General features: G+C 36.9%; 1 protein-coding gene across 1 annotated transcript in view; it reads right to left on the bottom strand.

The window, feature by feature from the left end:
- Positions 1 to 599: 599 nt before the first annotated feature.
- The window catches only part of LOC149074088 (EF-hand domain-containing protein 1-like), a 49673-nt gene continuing 27585 nt past the window's right edge, over positions 600 to 22687 (bottom strand). Inside the window, exons 2-7 of the mRNA XM_089246456.1 lie at positions 14870 to 15008; positions 13076 to 13309; positions 6707 to 6827; positions 6290 to 6494; positions 2767 to 2907; positions 600 to 1435 (exon numbers count right to left, since the gene is read on the bottom strand). Coding sequence (XP_089102582.1) covers positions 1064 to 1435; positions 2767 to 2907; positions 6290 to 6427 — 651 coding nt within the window. The 5' untranslated portion in view covers positions 6428 to 6494; positions 6707 to 6827; positions 13076 to 13309; positions 14870 to 15008 and the 3' untranslated portion in view covers positions 600 to 1063. The remainder of the gene's footprint in view (positions 1436 to 2766; positions 2908 to 6289; positions 6495 to 6706; positions 6828 to 13075; positions 13310 to 14869; positions 15009 to 22687) is intronic.

Below are 22687 nucleotides of genomic sequence, written 5' to 3'. Positions count from 1 at the left end.
ATATCGAAAGTGTTCCACCTGAGCTGCAATTACACTTTGCAGATATGCAATATGACTCTGCAGTTAAATGAAAGTTTTTTGAAATTCCTTCATTAATTGATTTTTATTCTAAATATGTGTTCAAAGAAAAGTATCCAGAAATACGCAAATATGCATTGTTCATATCTTCTATATATAGGCAGCATATTTTTATTATATTTGCTGTCTCATAATTTATTATATTTGGCAGCACTTACATATGTGAATAGTTGTTTAGTCGAATTAAGAACACAAAATCAAAAACTAGAACACGTCTGACTGATCAGCATTTGGAGGATACTTCACGAATAGCAACAACACAAATTTTGCCTAACATTGAAGCTTTAGTCAAGCAAAAACACAGTCAAGTTAATTAGCATTAATTTAGGAATTACATCCACTCGCATTCATAATGTAAGTAACCAAAGATTTTCTTTTTTATTTGGTGCGTAATTAATTCAACATATATATATGTATAAAATCAACCATTTTCATTCTGTTTCATACAATTTACCACCTTTCAAAAGCATTTTCCAGTAACAGAAATGTATTAATATAGCAAAAAATGAATTTTTTGACACTATAATTCGAAATGTTCTTTTTAAATCATTCAAAATTAATATTTGTTAAAATTAATTGAATTGAATGTTTAAGTTCTATAAAATATTTTGAAATATATTCAATTTGTGATTGTCTTTGGGGGGGGGGGGTGCCCCCATGTCATAAATGAGTGGCCCGCGGAACGCGACATTTTTTTTATGTGGCCCTCGAGCGTAAAACGTTGAAGCCCCTACTCTAGAGCATCACTGAAAATGCACATAATCACTGAAGCAATAATCAAGGCCGGAATTAGAGGAGGGCCGGGAGGGGGCAACTGTCCCGGGCAGCAAAATTTAGAGGGTGGCAATTTTTTATTAGCTGGGAACAAAGAACACCTTTATAAAATTATCTAATTTTAAAGGGGTAATCAAAAATCCTAGTTACAGCCCTGCAATAATGATTACAATATAAAAATGTAAATACAAAAAATATACAAAGGACGATTTCACATTTTCATAAAATTCATACAAGATAAACAAACTTTAAGCAGAGATGCAAAAAAAAAAAAAAAAATCGCACGAGGATAATACTGTGAATTTGCTTCCATGAATGACAGTACATATCTGTCAGCATTGTCGATGATGAATTTCCGACCCGACGCATATATTATTGCGCCTAGGTAGAAATCAGCTGCTTCATAATACTCAGGCCAGGTTTTATCCGCTTGCGAAGGTTTTCTCAAGCGAGTGCGTCTGAGGAAACGCCCACCGTCTATTCCAGAGTTGTTTATGACCGGCTCGAATATGCTCACTGTGCCATCACCAACAAAAAATGTTATGATGAGTTGTCTGCTTCTGTCTATTGGCCATTCTGTGTCCTGTATGAAAAATGGAGGAAAAAAGTGATTATACAGAGATCGTTTTCCCCCTATTTTTAGTCAAAAAATTAATTGACCCATACATAGGGCTGGAAGGTTTTTGACAGTTTAAACCTTGGTTTGAACTTTCACATCGAAAACCTCAAATATTGCTTTTCAATATAAAATTCCCATTGAAAATACACTCATGGATTGCATGTACAGTTTAAAGTGACTATTTTATACAAAGAATAAATACTTGATATGATTGTAAAACAATTTTCTGCTCTACAGAATTATTTTAGACAATATATATGTATTTTTTTTTTGCAAAATATACAATTCAAATAGAGCATAACATAAAAACTGAAGGAAAATCTGATTCTTAACTCTCTGCTTATATATATATATATATATTAGGGTAGCCCCCTTATTATAATGGTAAAAAATTTAATTAAAACCTTTTTTAAGCGCACACTCCTTAATTTTTTCCTTTTACCATAATGTGGAAGTATACCAAATATATCCCCAATATATAAAAGTTAACTTGTGACTCATCGAGCTTGATTGAATAGAGATGTAAGAGAAAAAATTTACTAAAAATTAAGCATTTGAAAATGCATATTTATTATGCATATTAAGAAATTGTATGATTTTGCCATGAAATTATCAAATGGCATCTTCAAAAGGGCATATGAAACACACAACTAATTCACTTTTCAATAATATATTTAAATAAATTTTTGTTTAAGAGTAGCCTTCTTGCAGTCTGGGTACTGCTTCTTGTGGTCTTCGATACATTGGAGAAGAAATTGATTCTGCTCTTCATCCCCAGTTAAGTCCATTAAAATCTTGCATCAATTTCACCCCTCTTTCAGCTGTGTCATTAACACACTGAGATTCTGGAATGTTTCTTGTGACTTTATATAAGAATCATCCCTATCAACACATCCAAAATGGTCCATGAGGGAAATTTCTTGGTGTTTGTAGGAACTTTTACAGGTTCATCAAGCAAAATAATAATTTGAATTATTTTTTATAAATTTAGCACAGTGCTTCCACACCTGCACCCAATTTCTGTGAATCTTCAATTTTTTTTCAACTCCTGGAGTATGTCAACTGAATACTTCTCTGCGTATGTGCAAGGTTAAAATGCTTCAGTGCACCCAAAATCACAAAATACACCATAGGTGATCATGACATATTGCCAATCCGCTCACAAACAAGCTCAACACACATAAAATAAAAAACCAGAGGGAATATTTCCCAGGCGTACAATGAATTTTGAAAGCACAGAAAACTGTAAAAATAATTTTTTGGAACTTATGACAAAAATACAGATACATGTTTACCATGTGAGCACGAAACCTCAGGTATTTGTCATCACTCTCATAAACTTTCAGTACATCTTTCTTAGGTGGTCTAGGCACAGAATATATACAAGACTGCAACAAATCTTCCCATGTTCCGATCCCATTATGAGGAGGCACATCCTGTAGATGGATACAAAAGGATGGGATGGTTACGAAAACTAGTACAAAAAAGATACAAGTGCAAAAAAAAGAAAGAAAAGAAAACTGTTTACAAATAAGAGAAAGAGAGCAATCTATTACAAGAAGTGGCAATTTGTTCTCTTGATACAATGTTTCCTGAATTTTTCTATGATCTACTTTTAAATATGATGTTGATGAATATCAAACACTTCATCTTTTTCAGCAATGGATCATTTTCCAACCCCATTCCAAAAACTATATTTGCCAAACCATGTTTTTTGCATTACCTGCATTTAAGTGTATAGTACATGTCAGCCAAACATAGAAAGAGTGTCAATTTTCAATTTAACCCCTTTCCTATGGAAATCTTTTTCTCAGACACAAGCTTGAGGAAGCCATAAGTTATACTAACACAAAGGCCACAACAGGCAAATTGCCCAACGAGGTGGATGGAAAAAGATGCGCATAAAAATATGCATGTCAAATAAAAGCATAGATCATGAAAGAAAAAACTAATAATTAATGCTGCGTAATGTATGGCCAACAAAAAAAAATAAAAAAAATACGGTTATCTTACCCAAGTATGGATAGCTTCTCGATTTATCCCACTATGTTTACCATACTTCTTTTTAAATGTGTCGATTGTGTTAGAATTCACGATCCACAGAGGTAAGCTGTTCAATTTACTGACAACCCTTTAACACTAGAACAGCGGAGTGGGTCAATTTGACCCAAATCAAACTTTGTTTTCATTTGCTGTGGTGGTCGAGTGGTTATAGTGCCGGACTCGTGATGCGAGGATCCGGGTTCGAACCCCACAGTGGTGGTCGGCTGAAGTTGGTTTTCTGTGGTTCCCAACTTCAAGGCGCAAATGCGAGCCGATCTCCCCGTTAAAAAGTCTCGCCACAGAGAGCAACAGTCCTACAACGGTAAATCATTCAACCATAACACTTCACTCATAGTTAGTAAAACTGGGGGCAGATGACAGCACTACACATAACAAGCATTACACAGAAACAAACATTACGTCAGGTTGCACTACACGTACACGCACATTCCCGCATGTACCGATTCGTTGGGGGGTTCCGCGGGGGGGGGGGGCATGTGTGGTGTAGCAGTAGTAGGTAGGGGCTCGGGGATCCATGATGTTCTTAAGTCAGCCACCTCGTTGGGCAATTTGCCTGTTGTGGCGTTGTATTTGTATTTGTTATCTCAAAAACTTACCGGCAGATGTTAAACAAATTTGGTGACTTTCCATGATATCATATGAATATTAATTCACGAAAATTTCATTATATTCCCATTTCGTGTTCTAGAGCTATAAGCACTTATACCTAGAACCGCGGTTTGGGTCATTTTGACCCAACGTACTATTCTACTGGAAAAAAGGGGTGTATAATTTTCTTGGAAGTGGTTACCCTTTCTAAAAAGTATTTGTAAATGAAGATAGTGAAGAATAAAGGTCTTTCAAGGTCAAGGCCAATTCATTGTCAGAGCAGATTATTTTTTTTCAATGGAGGAATGACAAGTAGAGCTAGATATATTTTTTTTCCTTTGTAAACTTGAATACCTGGAATTCTGACAAGACTCAAAAAAGATTTTGGAAGTGTAAAAGTGTTTAACTAGAAAAAAACGTGTAGTTGAAATTTCTGTAGGCAAACGATGCACAGAAAAAGAATAAAATTCTGGCTTGCATCAAATACGTTTTGAATGGATTTCCAAATCTTGGGAAGTATCAGCGTCCAACGAATCTCTTTTTCAGAGCACATAGTGATGCAACTGATCAAGTCATTTGAGAATAAGGGCAGAAACACCTCAACCGACACTTTTTTTTTCACTACACTGAAGCTGGCTCAAATGCTAAAAGCCAAAAAATACGAAATTAGTAGAGACGGTGAGACGAAATAGAAGAGCAATATTATCTGATGCAATAAAGATAGTGAAACTACAGTTGTATAGAACAATGATGCCACAATTACAATTTATCAAGGAAAGAACAATATAAGTTTTTCATTACTCAGCACGCTTCATCTGGTAGTCGATATTGGCAGTAGTAGCCCCAAAAAGCTTCCACACACACAGAAACTATTTCACACTACAATTCCGCAAAGTATAACGATTGTAGTTGTAGCGATGAAATGCCCAGAAAATATTCGGTGAAGGTGGCATCACAGACGTTTTGTACAACATCCTGGACCTCACTATAAACATATTCCTGTATTTTGTATAGAGCAGTACAGAAGGCCAGAATTAGTTTTTGGAAAGCAGTTCCTCTAAAATCTTATTGAAGAACTGCGTTCATCATACTTGTTGCCCTTGCGCAAAAGTATAAATAAATTAACTAATTATTAATAGTAATAAATAAAAATAAACGATCTGATGTGTCCAGTAACATAAAAATGTGGAAACAAAACTGTTAGTTTTTGCATGGGATGTGCAACTTCAACATGCGATGAATGTGCAAGAATAATATAAAAAAAAATTTGCTCAACTGCTCATCATAAATTCCACTTATCAGTAAGAAATCAATACTTATTTGACAGAATCATATTATTGACTTTCTCATTCAATTTGACACGCTTATTTTACATCTTTGTCCTATTATAAGATTACTGAAAAATGTTTTTGGACTGAATATAGTAAATAATGTATACTAAGTCTAATTTTTACTGAATTACATAATTTTTTAGCTAATTTTGAAGCCCATTATATATTCATAAACAAATATAATTTTCCATTATGAATACACAATTGAACAACATTGAATAAGAGTAAGGAAAAACCCAGGAACCAAAAATAAATTCCTGTTTTTTCACAGTTTGGGTCAATTTGACCAAGTCCGCGGCTCTAGGTATACCGAAAGTGCTGCAGTTCTAGTGTTAAGAGAAAAACAACGAGACATCACAACCTGAAATTGTCCCTTACTAAACTATACTGGTGTACCCTTGTTGAAGCAGTTGATTGAAAGTGTATAAATAACTCAATGGCTCATCCTACACTAAGAGGATGCTTGAGCCATAGTTTAAAGTCACCTTGGGGCTCCAGTAAAAAAGATAAGCCAATGTATTAAGTTGAAAGACAAAGTTTTCATAACCTGTAAGCAAATTATTCTATGTTCTCAGGGTAAAAAATCCTGATCTCGTAAAGTTGGCTGTTGTACACCCATTGAAACATGTATGAAGCTAACATTACAAAAGTAATTATTTTCAAATTTGGCTAATAAGTGTTTTTTTCCTGCATAAAGTAAGTCAAAATTTCTGAAATTCAAGAAAAATAGAAATTTACCGATAACAGTAACTGATGGTTCTTTTTACAAAAATTACTGAACTGTAAAGTAGTTGAATCCCCTAAAACGACCATTTCCAGTAAGACACTGACTCACCTTTGGAATAGGTTTTTTTGGCTTCTCCTCGACATCAATAGCAGGTGGCATGTCAAAGTCTTGGTAATACTTTCTTGTAAACTTGTAGTTGTAGATGAAAAACTTTTCCTTCATCACAGTTATCGTTTTTCCAACCATGAGATCTTTTGAAAGACACCAGTTTTTGATTTCTTACTGTACTCCATGTAACAGGATGAAAACGTATCTAGATGTAATTATGCATGTAAATAAAAAAGAAAAGAGTTATCATATTTGAACTTCAATGTGAAAATTAAAATTTACCATTTGTGGATTCGCTTTCAATCTGGCTTTTATTGCATTTAACAAGTGGCAAATACCATCAATGAATTTTTCACAGCCACGTAAATGATTTCTACTGAAAAAGAAATCTAAGAAAAGCTCAATTAATCATCATACCTGAAACGGTGTATATATCAATGGGAATTTTTTGTCGTCGCATAACCATCGGGAATGGATCTCTCCCATCATTCACAGAATGAACTTCTACTACCTCCATAGTGTCATCTTCCAAGAAGAACTAAAACAAAATATAGAAATTTATAGAATAATCCTGTCTGTACAACAAGGACATAGACCCAATATAACAGAAGATCATGGTCTGTTTTGGGGTGACCAGATTTCAATGAGATGCCTAAAAGCCTCACAAGAAGGAAGCTCACTGAGTTCTAGCACAGGGTAGGCATGGATCCAGAGTGATGTATCGGGAGTTTGATTTATTTTGAAGGCTCATTGGGTTGTCTCATATTTTATGCAGGCCTATTTTTCTCATATAACAGGGCTCAGCACGGATCATGGCCTCAAAACTAGTGAAAATAGTGACCAAAATGTTTAAAAAAGTGACCAAATAGTGACCAAAATAATTTTAGAAAGAGACCAAATGGACAATGAATTTTGATTATTACCAAATTGAATCAATTGAAATTGAATTTAATTATTACTAAACTTTGTATTTCAATAGAGCTCATCGAAATTGCTTTTTTTACATAATAGTGTGAAATAAATCAAACTCAAATGCATTCTGCTAACCAGAAAAGTTTTGAATAACTTTTCAAATTTATCAACAACTATGTGTGAGAGAGTAACATTACATCCTTTCTAAGTAACAGTAGCAATGCCTTCCCCCCCCCCGTAGGGGCCGTTCAAGTATTACGTCATCATCGATGGGGGGGGGGAAGGGGGTTCCCGATTTGCTGACTTTTGATGACAAAGGGGGAGGTTGGATAACGCTTACGTCATCAACCACCCTTTATGAAAATATGAGTTAGGATTCAGAGGGGCAGAGCTGATGACGAAATTTTGCTGACAGTGGGGGAGGGTGGGGGGTGTCAAAAATGGCTAAAAATTTGCTTACATAATACTTGAACGGCCCCTTATACGTTGAGGGAGGGCAATCCATCCTTCCCCCAGTGTCAATGGCAGAGCCTACTGATGTATATCAATTGTCATCTGCCGCACCCCCTAAGGCCTTCAAGTCTATCTCCACCTATGGCTGGACTGGGAAGGGTGGGTGGGTCTACTCTTTTACAGGCGGAGGGGGCTCCAAAATAATACTGCCCTTGGGTGAGGGAGAAAATAAACCGGTTTTTGAGAGAAAAATTTGTAAATATATATTTTTCTTTTTTTTTTACACACAACATACACCCCTGCAAAAAAAACATTCACTACTTTACCCAGAAACAATATAATTTTGCCCCCACCCCCATAATTTTTAACAGAAAAAGACTCCGTGGTCTTCCCCGGTAAATTTCCCATGAACCTTGTAAGTACCAACGTGGCGACTTTTGTCCGTGCCAATCAATCGCCGTTTTGCGGCGGTCAATTCAAGATGGCTGACAAAGGGCACATAAAATTAGAAAAAAATATATAATTTATAACATGAATCAACCAAATATGCGGCAATATGCGAAAACCGATAGAAATATATCGGGAAATACGGAAAATTAGGATAAAATGACACAAAAATCGAATCAACGACATACGGGGTTTATAAATGCGGTTGATAGAGTTTATGGATGCTGCTGTCAGGGCTACCTATTTTAGCGTGAAAAAAAAGTCGCCACGTTAGCTCTGACTCCTCCCGTAATTTTCAACGAACAAAAACAGTGAATTCGCCCCCCACCCGGGGCACCCGATTTACCATGGCCGTAATACGATATTTTTTTTTGGAGGGGAAACGTAATTTTACTGCCCCTTGCCTGTGAAATTCGATAATTTTGCGAAGGAATTTATTTCCTTTTCTTAAATATACATACCATTCCATCAAAAATTCCATTCGAGGCATTGCCCCCCCCCCCCCTAGTTTTGGATTTGATCACGGTATGTAGCAACCCGGGCCGCAAGTACGAACGAAAATTTACTATCGCCCGGGGCCGGTATCCATTTTTTTTAACAGAAAAAAGAGTAAACTCGGCATCCTTCCTCGTTCAACACCCGTGGAACCAGACCCCGCCCTCTCCTATTGCGGTCATAACAGCGACTCGAGACAAAAACGTTTTAATAACTTCCGAGGTCTAAAAAGGGGATTTTTTTACACAACACCGAGAATGGAGCGCAATATGTCGATATTAAGTCAACAATCAGCATCGTGAAGATGCTCTAAATTAAGTTACGGCCAGAAGCGGATAAAGGTCAGTTGTTGACAAAGCCGCTTGAAAGATTAATCTCTCTCTTAATGCAGCTTTGGTTGTTGACGGCCCCGGGCATAAAAAAAAATTAATATTAGGCCCCTTAAATTAGGAAAAAAAGTATAAAGTAGGGGCCAAAGATGCGGTCGGTGTGCCCACCGTTAAATCCGCCTCTATGTACGGCTCGCATGCACATTAACTGAGTTTTCATCAGCCTGATGACCAATTTTCATCTGATTTGGTTAAACTAAACGTTCAATCCGAAGGTTTTTAACAACTGGCTGTAGCGAAGATATATTTTGGAAAGAGAAAATTCAACCGGAAAGTGAAAGGACGGGGGTTCGATTTCCAGCAGGAGCAGTTGAATTTTCTCTCTTTCCAAAATATATCTTCGCAACAGCCAGTTGTTAAAAACCTTCATATGGTAGCAGAGAGTGACGTCATCCTTCCATAAACGTTGAATTGCAGGATTCTGTGATCTTTTCATACATAGTTCTCCTTTCGAACATATCTAGGGCTGAGATTTAAATCCAGTTAGAAAAATAGTACGAATTTTATTTCTAAATAGATCGCGATTTTCAGTCGGATGATTTTTTTTTCATTGTAAGTGAATTCAAAATACTTGCGAGCTTCTTTAACGTTGGCCAGCTACATGAGTATTCTCCAAAGCGTACTAATAATACGCTTAATACGTATTAATAGTACGCATCTTTAATACGCGCGCTTTGGTATTCTCCCGCTTAGCGTAAGTTAGTTTCTGCACGGGCTCTCTTTATAAACTCACTCAATGTAAATGAGCCTTTAAATCGTCATTTCAAATATTAAAAAAAATTAATAAAAGTAACGATAGCGAGCGAGACCGAGGTTTTTTTGCTAAAAAAAGTGGAAAAAGTGACCTGGGCCCGAAAATAGGTAATAAAAGTGACCAGCTTCTAAAAAAGTGACTTTTAGGGGAAAAAGTGACCTGTGCCGAGCCCTGCATATAATTCAGCTCTTGAGAGGGATGATTACCTACTTTCTGGATCCGTGCCTGGCCAGGGATCAATCATATTTATAAAATTTTTTGTTCATCAGTTTTGATTAAATTCAGTAAATAGAAAGGGCCTTGCTTTGGTACAGGATTAGAGGGACCCCAAAAAAGATGGGGGGGGGGGCATGAGTAGAACATATGTCCTGGGGGGAGCATGGGTTGAAAAAAGTTGAGAAACACTGTTATAGGCTATAATGTTCTTTGAGGCAGAGGTGTTGGGAGAGAGGGGGGCCTATACCTATAATACAAAAGGCAATCAATTTGAGGCCTCTGGACTCATGCCCCGTTTGTCCATGGGAGAAGCAGGTCCTGGTAATTCCCCGGCAGTGTCTTGGTGGCACATGTGATAAAATGGCCCTTGATTCATCTCTTCCATGGGTGAAACATGCTGTGATTCCTTAAAAAAATCTTCTGATGAAAAACATCCCTCTAAACCAGTGTTTCTTAACCCTTTTTTGCCTGTGCCCCCCCCCCAATCTTACCCCGAGTCTTCAACTCTCATCTAGAAGCAAGATCCTTTATATGTATTGAAATAATTTTTTCATTGAATTTATACTGAACGAAAATTTTGCACAGAAAATTGGCATCCAGACCACTGGCCTAAAATTTATCGATCTCCCCGCTAGTCCGAGTTCTATCAGAACCGTCTTAACATCACGCACCCCCCCCCCAAGGCAAAGTGATACTATGTAAGTCCCATACATAGCTGGAAATAAACAGCCTATACATTTCATACTTATTTTCAAAATTTATTGTACTATACAAATATAATGTCCCTACCTTACTTATGGACATGAGGGTCCCGGGCATGACCCCTCACAAGAGTGGGACAGTCAGAGCTGCAGCCTGGGGCCTGATACGGTTTTTATCATTTTTTGTTTTTCACCCTATAATTCAATATAGAGAAGGGGGGGGGGTGGTCTGTGAAAAATCTAGCCAGGGACCTGCGAAAAACTTCATCCTAGGGAAGTTGTTGCAAAATGTAGGCGGTGAGGCCGGGTAGGTCCATGCCCTAAGACGGCCATGGTTTTATGGGTGGTTTTGTTGGATTCTGTAAGTGTATAGTCACTAATATAAAAGCTTTATTTCTTCACACCTTAATTTTTCTTCTCAGCTCTCTGAAGCCCTCCAAACCGCCTGTCATGGCCCCTTTTTCCATTTTCTTCCGTGGCCCCCTTGAGGTATCCCAGTTGAGAACCACTGCTCTAAACAATACTGTACACATATTAATAGTATAAGCGTTCCTGTTTAGGTTGGAAACAGTTGTTCTTTGTTGGTATGATAGTGCCATCTATTTCAAACATAAGTAAGTGTGGCATTGTTAGGAGTGTGTGCATGTGTTCTCATTTTTGAGTTTCATTATCTGGTAACCCTATTCTAACAAAAGGCACAATGTATCCAAATGAGCATTATAACAAGTCACACTGCAGTGAGAGACTACTGTATTATATACATCACATTGGCCACAGGGAAACAAACCAGCAGGCCTGTCCTCGTCAAACCAGGACATCTGTTCCACCCTAGTTTTCTTACATGTAATGCTATAGGTAATGGATTCCTCATAAATTACATCCAAACGATTCTACGATAGTACAGTGAAAGCTCATTACAATGATAAAAATGATAAATCCCTATAAAAAAATTTGTTTCGTTAGGACATGGCTATAATCTAATATGAAACCAATAATCTAATATGATGCCTTCTTGATAAAAATAACAATTCCTGTACGACATTTTTTTGTGGTTCCCAGAGTATCATTATATCAAGATTTAACTTTTTGAACAGCTTATTTTGCAATCTGGGAGTGCATACAGAAAAAAAAAATCTGAGCAGCTGAAGAACACTGCAGCAATGAGAATATTTTTCAAAAGAATTAGAGTCCAGGCATGAGAGCTCGTCAAATCCAAGGTATATGGAGCATAAAGAAGTCATACATTTTGGCATAGGCAACAGGAATGTGAATGCTGGAAATTCCATTTTTGGAGAGTTTACTAGACAGTGGCATTCACATTATAGACCAGTGGGGTTCCCAATATTTTTTAGGCTATGCCCCACTAAAGCATCTCTAAAATCCTGATGTCTCCCCTGTACTTTTTGTCAGAGAGGTACATCTCCCAAAACTTCATAGCTCCATGAAGTTTTTTTTTTTTTTTTCAAATGCAAGAACCATTATTTTTTGCTTTGCTCCTTAAATTTTAAAACAAGGGGTCTTAACACCACCCTCCCCCATTTCTGTCTACTTTTACTTATCAAAAGCAGTGGTTCTTTTAATCAGGAGTCTTCGGGGGGAGGAGTCCTCAAGTGCTTGGGCGAGAAAGCAATTAACTCAATTGTTTTTACATTGCTTTAAAAAGAATATTTTTCAAAGGAATTTCATTGGCACAGGGGGTCCGTAGACTTACAGGCACAAATTTTCCTGGGAGCACAAAACATTAAGAGCCCTTAGTCAAAACCCTTCCACTGAAGGGGAAAAATAAAAGTAATGAAGTAATCATTCAAAAATTAAAAATTTGAACTGATATAAAAAAATAAAGGGAGTTTGAAAGATTCCAAACCTTCATAGAAAAACTCAGATTGCCCCCTTGTGGGGCATGGGAATCCCCATTATAGACTAATCATTTTGCAGTCCATTAGAAATATATAGGATGGGAGATATACTTGAGAAAGAAGAATATGCAGGTGGCAAATAGTAAAGGTCTATGATGGAATTGAAAGTAGCTACTGTATTTTATCCAAATAAAAAACATAAAATCAGCAAACATTATATACACAGAAACCTGTTAAAAAGACATGCTAAAGAAGGGTTATGAACTAATACTAAGGAAAAGTGCAGAAATTTCCTATCAGATTTTTAAACATTAAATCTTTTTTTTTGTTTGTTGAAGCAAATTTTGAGATAGGGTTTGCAAACTTGTGTTCTGTTTCCAAAATTTAATTTGCTTGATGTGAACATTTGTTATTTTTCTGTTTGAAGTGTTTTTTCCCTACAGATAAATTCACGATATTGTACTTGTCATTTCGTGGTTTTTCATTTTCAACAGGTGATCCTATCGTTTTGAGATGCATTGGTGCAAATTGAAACTATTAATAATGAATCTATACCCACATACATGAATCTTGACTTTCCTCATTTCTTTTGGCTCATTGTTGGTGTCATCCCAGAGTGCGTAAAACCTCAGAACCTGTTGATTCTTGTTCAGAAACTTCCATAGTTTCTCGTCATTTAAATTATGAGATACCATGCGTGGTTTTGCAGCCTTTTCCCGCAATTTCTTACCATAGGAATTTTCGGGTACATCATCAATTTTCGAATTCACCACAACTCCTGCACTTGTCATATATTCCTGGAGAAGATTCAAATGATATCTGTTAAATGTTCAAGTGAATATTTAGAATTACATAAAGTCTATTTATGCTTTCATGCTAGGCAAATGCTCTAGACTCTTGGGGAGAAGGCATCCAAGTACTGCCTAAGTCCTGAGGGTGGTGGGTGGGGGTTGCTATTATTTACTTCTGATGGCAAGGGTGGGGGAGAAGTTTGAATCATGATTATGTCAGCAAACAATGTGTAAAAATTTGCATTTGCCAACACAAAAATATCATTTCAATCATTTTCATTGCACCACTGTATTTTCTGTGCACGAAGGCTGATCACACATAGACAAACAGTTTAATTGCTGATGCATAACAGCTTTTTCTTTTTATGTTTCTTGCTGATAGATTTGAGTGTTAACCATTTTGTATAGAGACTTTTCCTGCAAATACTAATATACTTAGCAGTCCTCTACACACCATTCTTGTTTTGCATCTGTTTAAAGAAAAATTCTTACCAGGACCAAAATGATATCTAGCTCACGAGTATTTGATCATCTCTTTTAGCACAGTAAGTTAGTGTCTCATCGATGTGAGCTACCATACCAATCAACACAGAATCAACAACAAGCAAAAACAAAGGAAAAAGCATCATCATCCCCCTTTCCTCCAGAATGAAAGTAGGGGATTGACCTCATGCAGTCAAGGCTCATTATAACAACCACATGTTATAGCGACCGTTCCATTACAACAACCAATAATATAGGGCCTAAATATATCCATATAACTATTATCCTATATGTCCTTTTTTATATTTTAAGACCACCAAATATAATACCAGTTTTTGATGGATATACTTTCAATAGAGGTCATGATATTGAGCATTAACTGCTCGTTTGTTGGGTTGAACGTTCAACTGGTCGTTATATTGAGTGTCAATTTTTTTTCACACTGTAAATTCACAAGAATATTCATAAATTTAATTGGGGTGGGGGGAATTAACACTATATTGTCTCCATTGTTGTCTGCTACGTTGCACACACATTGAATGGAGTTTTTCTCTCAATCACAGTTTAGTATTTTATATTGGAACCTCTCTAAGATGACAGACTTTCATTCTTCAAAAAAAACAACCCTTCAGAGAGGTGGCTGCTTAATATAGGTTAAATAACACGCACAGGAAATTTTTAGACCATGTGAAAAAATCGATCAAAGGTGACCTTCGAGAGAAGTTCCACTGTCTCGAGACCCATTATGATGTCATCTACTTTAGACATTAAAATTACCACATATTAAAAATTCATTTTGGATCATTGTTTGATTTTGCTATTAAGGAGGGCAGAAAAGTTCTAAAATCCTTAAAATTCTAGTTATGCAATACTTGAATGGCCCCTTAGTAGATATTGCTGTCAAAAAAAAAATTCTATTAAAAAATTATATTTTTGTTTTGTCAAACAAAAATAAAAAAAATGCACACGATTCATGTGAGTATAACATCACATTCACTTGACATCATACACACACACTCTTCCAACTGAACCTAACAGAGAAAATATGCAGAATTACTCATCTAATATTTTTTTGAGACTGACCTTCGTCCATGTATCACAGTCTGTTTATCCAGATGCTTTTTCCATACACTATCAGATCCATACCAATATTAAGGTCTTTCTATTTGTACATGGCTTCACCATCTGGTTTTGGTACCACCTGTTTCCTCAGAAGCTTTCCCTAAGAATTGATATTGCATTTCATAGATTGAAATAAAAAGCAAATGTGTAAAAACAATATAACTGCCTAAAAAACTTCAATAATACCCATGTGCACTCAAAAATAACTATAATAATTTTTTTTTTCTGAAGTTGTGTTGAGCTTTACAATCATGTGCATTTTAGTATTCTTCGCTGATCTTGCAATTGTTCTAGCATTTTTTTTTACTTCTGGAAACATTTATGGAACTCTTTACCTGGAATACTAGCTCTAAGCAAGTTTTCTTCCATCTACTGAGACACAAGCGCCATCTTGAATGTTTCTAAAGACTATCAGACAGCCATATGAGCTGGTGAATTGCCTTGGTAAAGAAACCAATTTTTACAGTGCATTTGTCTTTCTTTTCACGTTTGAGCATGAGGAGTACAGACTTGACACATTCGATACTGACAGCTGTATCTTTCTGAACGTTTGTGATAAAATATGCTATCACGAAATCCATGAATAATTTGCTCATTCAGACAATGGTCTTTCGACTTTATTTATTGTTGCATTTCTTTGATTTTTGCTCACTAAAGAACATCCAGGCTGTAGCAGGTCAACCTGTCCACAGGTTGCAATTTTCCAAATGGGAAAATCCACTTGTAAAAATGTATGATGCTCAAAGGTATATCAAAGGTTTATTGCTGTTGCTTGATACTTTAAAGGTTTATTGCTTCGTTCCTATTAATGGAAGAACAAAATTCAGAATTCATAACATCTAATCAAGATCTGTTCGACTGGTATCCGAACGTCGTAAACAGATCAGCTCTATTCAGAAGGCTAAACTTTATCATGCACTTTGATCAGGATCTCAAGCACTCTTATCACGGACAGTACACTTATCTAACGGCACAAGGTACAGAGTCCACAGAGGGACAAGTTCCGTTATTTCCTATAAGTATAGGAACGAGGTCAAAGCCTACAGCATTCGTGAACTCACGAGCCAAGCATGTGGACACGCAGACTACGGAGCCGATACCGGGCCCGTCGGGGTACATACCGCTGCACAACTCACGATACTTCGCAGGGCGCTACTACGCAGGACACCGTCGCCGCTGGACATATACTCGTCGACATACATACTGGAAACGCAGGACTTATCGCCGTGGGAACTATCGGACTAAGGCACAACCTGCTGTACCCAGAAACTGGGTACGCAGGTCTCTATTATGAATTCCTGAAGAAAAAAACAAAACTCAATCCTACCTTGTCTCTGTGAAAACACATCCCAAAAAATTTCAAGATGATGTGACTAGAAGTGCACATAAAACAGCACCAAGGACAAACCACTTCTGATAGAATTGACGAGACTTAATATATACTGAAATAGGAAACCAAACAATACCTAACACCATGATGGGACTTCAACACACAATAAAGAGCATCAAGATGAATCATACTGTATCACAGAGCTTTGATGGTAATACCTTTGCATAGTGCAATATGTATTCCAATAAGGGAAATGTTTTTTGTTGCATAAACTTTTGAGAAATCAGATGAGCACATGATACAGTGACTAGGCTTTTCTTAATTTTAAATTTTTCTACACAAATTTATGACAGGCACAGATCTAAAAAAGAGTGGGTGGAAGTGATCAGTCCTCTCAAGAACCAGATGGAAAAAATTTACGTGTCCCATAAAATACAGGACAATCTTCAAACCTATACAATTTTTTGCCCTTCCCGGGAACATTGTCCTTGTGATCTATGTCTGATTTATAATCATGTAACTTAGATGACTGTGTTAAATATATACCATTGTGAGATCAGTTTTGCTGGATCTTGTATCCAACGCTTTGGCTACTTCTGTCAAAGAGTTTGCCATCTTGAGAGAACAAATTTTTAAAATTTCAATAATCACCAAAGATTTTATAAATCCTTGATCAAAAAGGTATAAGGCCTACAAATACAGTAAATTCTTGCTAATCTGGCACATATCAAACCAGGGTAATTTGATCATTTTTGTTGCACCATGGTCATTTTCTACACATGAGGGCTAATTAGAAAGGGACCTACAATTTATTGCCGATTCAAAACTGCACTTTTTTTTATAATGATCGAGAGGTTGGTATGATAGCCCCTTGGTGTGGAACTCCCTGCAGTAGTAATCTTTTTTCTGTGGTCATGTCATCATATCTGTTGTACCCTATCAAACCAGGGTGTGTTGGATTAACGAAATTGTAGGATCACCAGAAATTAGTTTTGAAAAAGCCCATTTAAACCATTTAAACTTCTGGCGACAGACATGCAGTGACATGTTTTCCTCTTCTATACTTGAGGAAAAACCTTATAAAAATGCTGGATCCCTGGATGGGCTAGATCGGTGTTTCCCAAAGTGGACAATATTACCCCCTGCGGGAAATGGAATTATCGAGGGGGCGATAGGAGCTACGGGTATAGCATATGCTTGAGTTGAGGAGTGATGAGAGTAAAAATTTCTGAAAAGGGGGGGGGGATGGAACCAAAAAGTTTAGGAAACTATGGGCTAGATGGATTAGTGCACGGCCAGATTGAGAGTCTACTGCAGTGGTTCTCAACCGGGGCCCTAGGATATTCCAGGGGGGCCACGGATGAAAATCTTGCAAAAGGGGAGCCACGGCTACTGATATGGGGGCCACGAAGAAATTTGTGACATTAAATTTTTTTTAGTCACTCTGACTAAAAAAATTTCTCCCCAGTCAAGTAACATTAACATGAGGAAGGAAATAAAAAAAGTGGTTCATGTAATCTTGGTGGTTTTACGACTTGGGGGTGATAGTAGGCCCTGACACAAACTATAGAAGAGATTTAAATGAAATAGAATAACTGTAAAGAAAGAAAATTGTGTGCGTTCAGACTTTTCATTCAAAGAGGGCTGCCACAAAGAAAACAGACAAAGATTTATTGACCATTCATTGACATTCTTTTGAGTTCTGGTAGTAAATGTAATCCAAGAAGTAGATGAATGACAAATGAAAGCTAAATTGTAAAAAAACCCATCATTTTCATGCAATTACAGACGGATAACCATCTAGTTTAGCACAAAGCTATCTTCAGCAAGCACTGAGTGGTCTGATGGGGAATATATTTATAAAAATCGAATAGAGAATGATTGCTCTAGGGTATTTTTTATGAATTTTGAAAGGGGTTGCCAATCCATTGCCTCTGCTGAAAAGAAATAAAGTCGAATTCAGTTATAACGAACTCCAAGAGATCAAATCATACATGGGGAAAAATACCTGCGAAATTTAATTTTTTAAAACTACATAACTGTGATAATGTATTGGGACAGGGGCGGCTTAAGCGAGGGTGCAAGGGGTGCGGCGCACCCGGGCAGCAGGTTGTAAGGGACGGCAGTGTAGACTTTACTTAAGACAACAAAATTTAACACAGTAAAAATTCACGACATCACGCTTTTGAGTCATACTATACCTTGACAACAGAAACGTTGAGAAAATAGACAAGGCCTCTGATCGTAATACCAGAAACAAAAATGTAAGCTATCTGGGCGGCTCGAGACAAAACCTGTACCCGTGTGGGACTTATTTTTTGCGCCTCTACCTATTGTTCCCTCCATAGCCACCTCCTACGTCAGGGAATCTTTCGTAATTTTTTGGCTTTTTCAGGCTACAAATTAACTATAGAAGGGGTCATGAGAAATCTGACTGGGAGGGGGCCTGCAAAAGATCCCAGCCTAGGGGCCCATACCCTCATTCAGAATTTGATCCACAATAGTCAAATGAATGCAAAGGAAAAATTTGGTTTTTCACTTGTCTGGCCCCTGGAATACCAGAAACAACTTTAAAAAAACTTTCTTAATAAAAATTACCCCGTTAAATATCATCTTTACAGGGTAAGTGATGATGGCTCACAAAAATAAGTGCTCTTTAAAGAGGATTAAGTTATCTGGCATTTATTAAGAATGTTTTTTGTTCTAGAATTATTTTAACAAAGACAAAAAATTTTCTACTTCAAAAGCGGGACGTATGGTCACGCACATTTTGCACTATAAACAATGATGTGCGGCTTTCTTCTGAAAAAAAATTAGGTTTATCTCCAGGTGCCCTTCACCGAAGCCCTATCAGCTTCCTGGCAAGGGTGGCCAGTAGGGGCGGCACATGAGGTTTCGCACTCGGGCGGCAGGTAAGCTCGCGCCGCCCCTGTATTGGGATTTCCTCCAAGATTGACACCACTCCTTTAACGTTTTTTTAATCGATACTGTAATGCTTACTTTTAACTGCCCTACTACTGGCCTGGAACATCCAAAATAATTTCAATGCAATTTTCCTATCCTGCAAGAACAATGTTGTGGACATTAGAAAAAAAATTCTAAAAAGGCATATGACTACATTAAAAGCAATTTAAATCCGTTTATTAGAGACTCACTGCATCTGCTGATTTCTAAAAAAAGTGCAATAAATTCTCACGTAAGTCTTCACTTTGAAATGTCCATAACAATGCATCTCTTTGTATCTGTCAACCTAAAATTTATGGTTTTTAGTGTTGATAATACGCATGCAAAACCAATTCAGCGACGCGTTTTCACAATCTGCAAAAACTGCTTGGATTTGATAGTTGGAAATGATGTCTAAATGCCAAAGATTTGGAGTTCGAATCAAAATGACGAAGGAGATTTTTGGAATTTAAAACTGAAAGTCAGGCACGAAACCCCTTGCGCACAAGTGGAATTTCAAGGCATTTACGCACAACCGAGCCCGTCTTGGCCATTTTTCTTTTTTCCACTCTGTACGATAGTGACCATATTCCAATAACATTAGAATTGAAAACCCAAGCAAGATCTACATCCAGTATTTATAAATATACTAGTTGGAGAACATTTAATGACAGTTTGAATAACTATGATGAAAATATTCCTTACTTTCATTTTGTTAAAAATAAACACGGAGGCTCAAAGATTTTCAAATCGTCATCATTTCAAATACAATGATTATTTTGATGCTAATCTACGTATGCTGCTAATACCAAAGAAAAGATCATTTCTTAAATACCGGAGATGTCCATGTCAGGTATGCTGGATTATTTATAAGAAAAACTCAGCTATTTTTAAAAGAACTCTGAGAAATCAAAGAAATAAATCATTTGAAGATAAACTCTATAAACATGCTGCCTATCAAAAAATTTTTACCATTTTAAGAAAACAAAGTTATTCACTCCAAAGTATATGATGATGATAATTTGTTATTTCATCATAACAATACAGTCATCAGTGATCCTTACAAACAAACTGAACTCTTACAGCAAACCCTTATCAAACCTTATATCCATAAAGACTTTGATTTCTTTTGTGGTCCTTGTCAAAACTTTGCCACAGATATGAATTCTCCAATACTAATTTCTGAATTGAAGACAGCAATTATTAAATCGCCACATACAACTCCAGGTCCTGATTCAATTAACAGCAATGCCTATTCATTAATTCCAGATGATCATCTAAAATTCCTTAATTCTGAACTTAATGAGATTTGGTCATCAGGCACCATTCCTTTGGATTGGAAGAAGGGAAAGATAATCTTTCTTCTCAAACCCAACAAGACACCTACTTGCCCTTCATCATATCGACCACTTACTCTCACAAACACAATTATGAAGATTTTTGAACGCATACTCGATTGAACTGGGTATCATTGAAATATAAACTGTTCCCTTCAAACACATATGCTTTTAAATCTAAATCTGGGACACAAAATTTATTAAATGATTTAAAGTGCAATATTGTCCATACCGCTGTGGTGGTCGAGTGGTTATAGTGCCGGACTCGTGATGCGAGGATCCGGGTTCGAACCCCACAGTGGTGGTCGGCTGAAGTTGGTTTTCTGTGGTTCCCAACTTCAAGGCGCAAATGCGAGCCGATCTCCCCTTTAAGAAGTCTCGCCACAGAGAGCAACAGTCCTACAACGGTAAACCATTCAACCATAACACTTCACTCATAGTTAGTAAAACTGGGGGCAGATGACAGCACTACACATAACAAGCATTACACAGAAACAAAACTTTACGTCAGGTTGCACTACACGTACACGCACATTCCCGCATGTACCCGATTCGTTGGGGGGTTCTGCGGGGGGGGGGGGTTCATGTGTGGTGTAGCAGTAGTAGGTAGGGGCTCGGGGATCCATGATGTTCGTAAGTCAGCCACCTCGTTGGGCAATTTGCCTGTTGTGGCGTTGTATTTGTATTTGTATTTGTATATTTGTATTTGTATTTATACTTTCAAATCTAAAGAGATTGGAATTTTAGTTTCTCTAGACATAAAGGGTGCATACAATTCTATAATACATTCTGCTCTTATATATAAACTTCAATCCACAGGTTTTTATGGTAAATTTATTGTTTGGTTGAAAAGTTTCTTATCTGAAAGAAAATGTTATATTAGTTGGAGAAATCACAAGTCAAATCTAATCAATTTTGACAGAGGCCTTCCTCAAGGATCAGTTTTATCGCCATGGCTTTTCAATTTATATATGAATGATATGTTTGTTCAATTACCCAGTTCTATCCATCAGTTTGTTTATGCAGATGACATACTATAATGGTGTAGTAATAAAGACATAAATAATATCATGAAAATAATATCAACAATGCATTGTTGAAGATTACTGATTGGTTAAGAGAATGGGGCTTTACTCTGTCAGTTGAAAAGTGTTCGTATAGTATATTTACAAAGAAAAATTTTATTGGTACTTGGAATCTAGCCATTAATAGGAACCCTCAGTCATTAGTACAAAACATCAAGATTTTAGGTGTCATCTTTGACCAGAAACTTGGAATCCTCAGGTTGATCACATTCTAAAAAAAGGCATAAAAACATTAAACATAATTCAAATCATTGCTGGTCGTCTTAGAGGAGCCCCTGGTAGTAAACTCCTTGCTGTTGCATCAAATATCATCAGCAGTTTTTTCAATTACAGTTCCTTACTCTGGCACAACTGTTCACAACGAAATTTAAACAGATGTGCAGTATTATATCGTCAAGTTCTCAGAATTGCATCCGGATTACCCATTTCAACTCCAATACCGTTATTATTAAGTACAGGGTGATTATAAAAAAACTATCCTGACATATGGGCCCCTAACTATCATACCATTCACAGAAACTGAATGAAATTTTGGCATAAGGTATTTTGATGTATGCGCTCAAGAATGATATGGAAAACAACAGTGTCACTCTAACAGTTACGGTTACAGTGAGAAAATTTCGAAAATATCAAATGGCAACACCAAGTTTTTTGTATTGGAATGTGATCTCCATTGTGAAAAACCCTAAATAGCGTTCGAACGGCAACTGTAGAATGAAAATCACCGGCGGTAGATAGGCTAAAAGTGAGGACAACCAATAAGGACAGAGAAGCAGTATAAAATAAAGCATTTTATTGTGTTTCACAAATTTTCCACATGACCTCCTTCACACACGATGACACTTTGCATGCGGCAGATGGTGGATAGCACTGCAGCACGTACCATGGCAATAGGAATCTCTTGAATCGCAGTTCTGATGGCATCTTTCAAATCAGATGCAGTTTGTGGACGAAACTGATACACTTTGGATTTCAAATAGCCCCACAGCCAGAAATCCATTGGTGTGAGATCAGGAGACCTTGGTGGCCACGGAAACGGGAAATGACGGAAGATAACTCTGTCACCAAACTGTTGACTTAAGAC

The sequence above is a fragment of the Pholcus phalangioides genome, unplaced genomic scaffold, assembly GCF_987345545.1.
Source record: "Pholcus phalangioides strain wild (caught in Gottingen) unplaced genomic scaffold, Ppha-v1.0 ptg000017l_1, whole genome shotgun sequence".
Classification (NCBI taxonomy): Eukaryota; Metazoa; Arthropoda; class Arachnida; order Araneae; family Pholcidae; genus Pholcus; species Pholcus phalangioides.
This window is presented reverse-complemented; position numbering and strand designations above follow the sequence as displayed.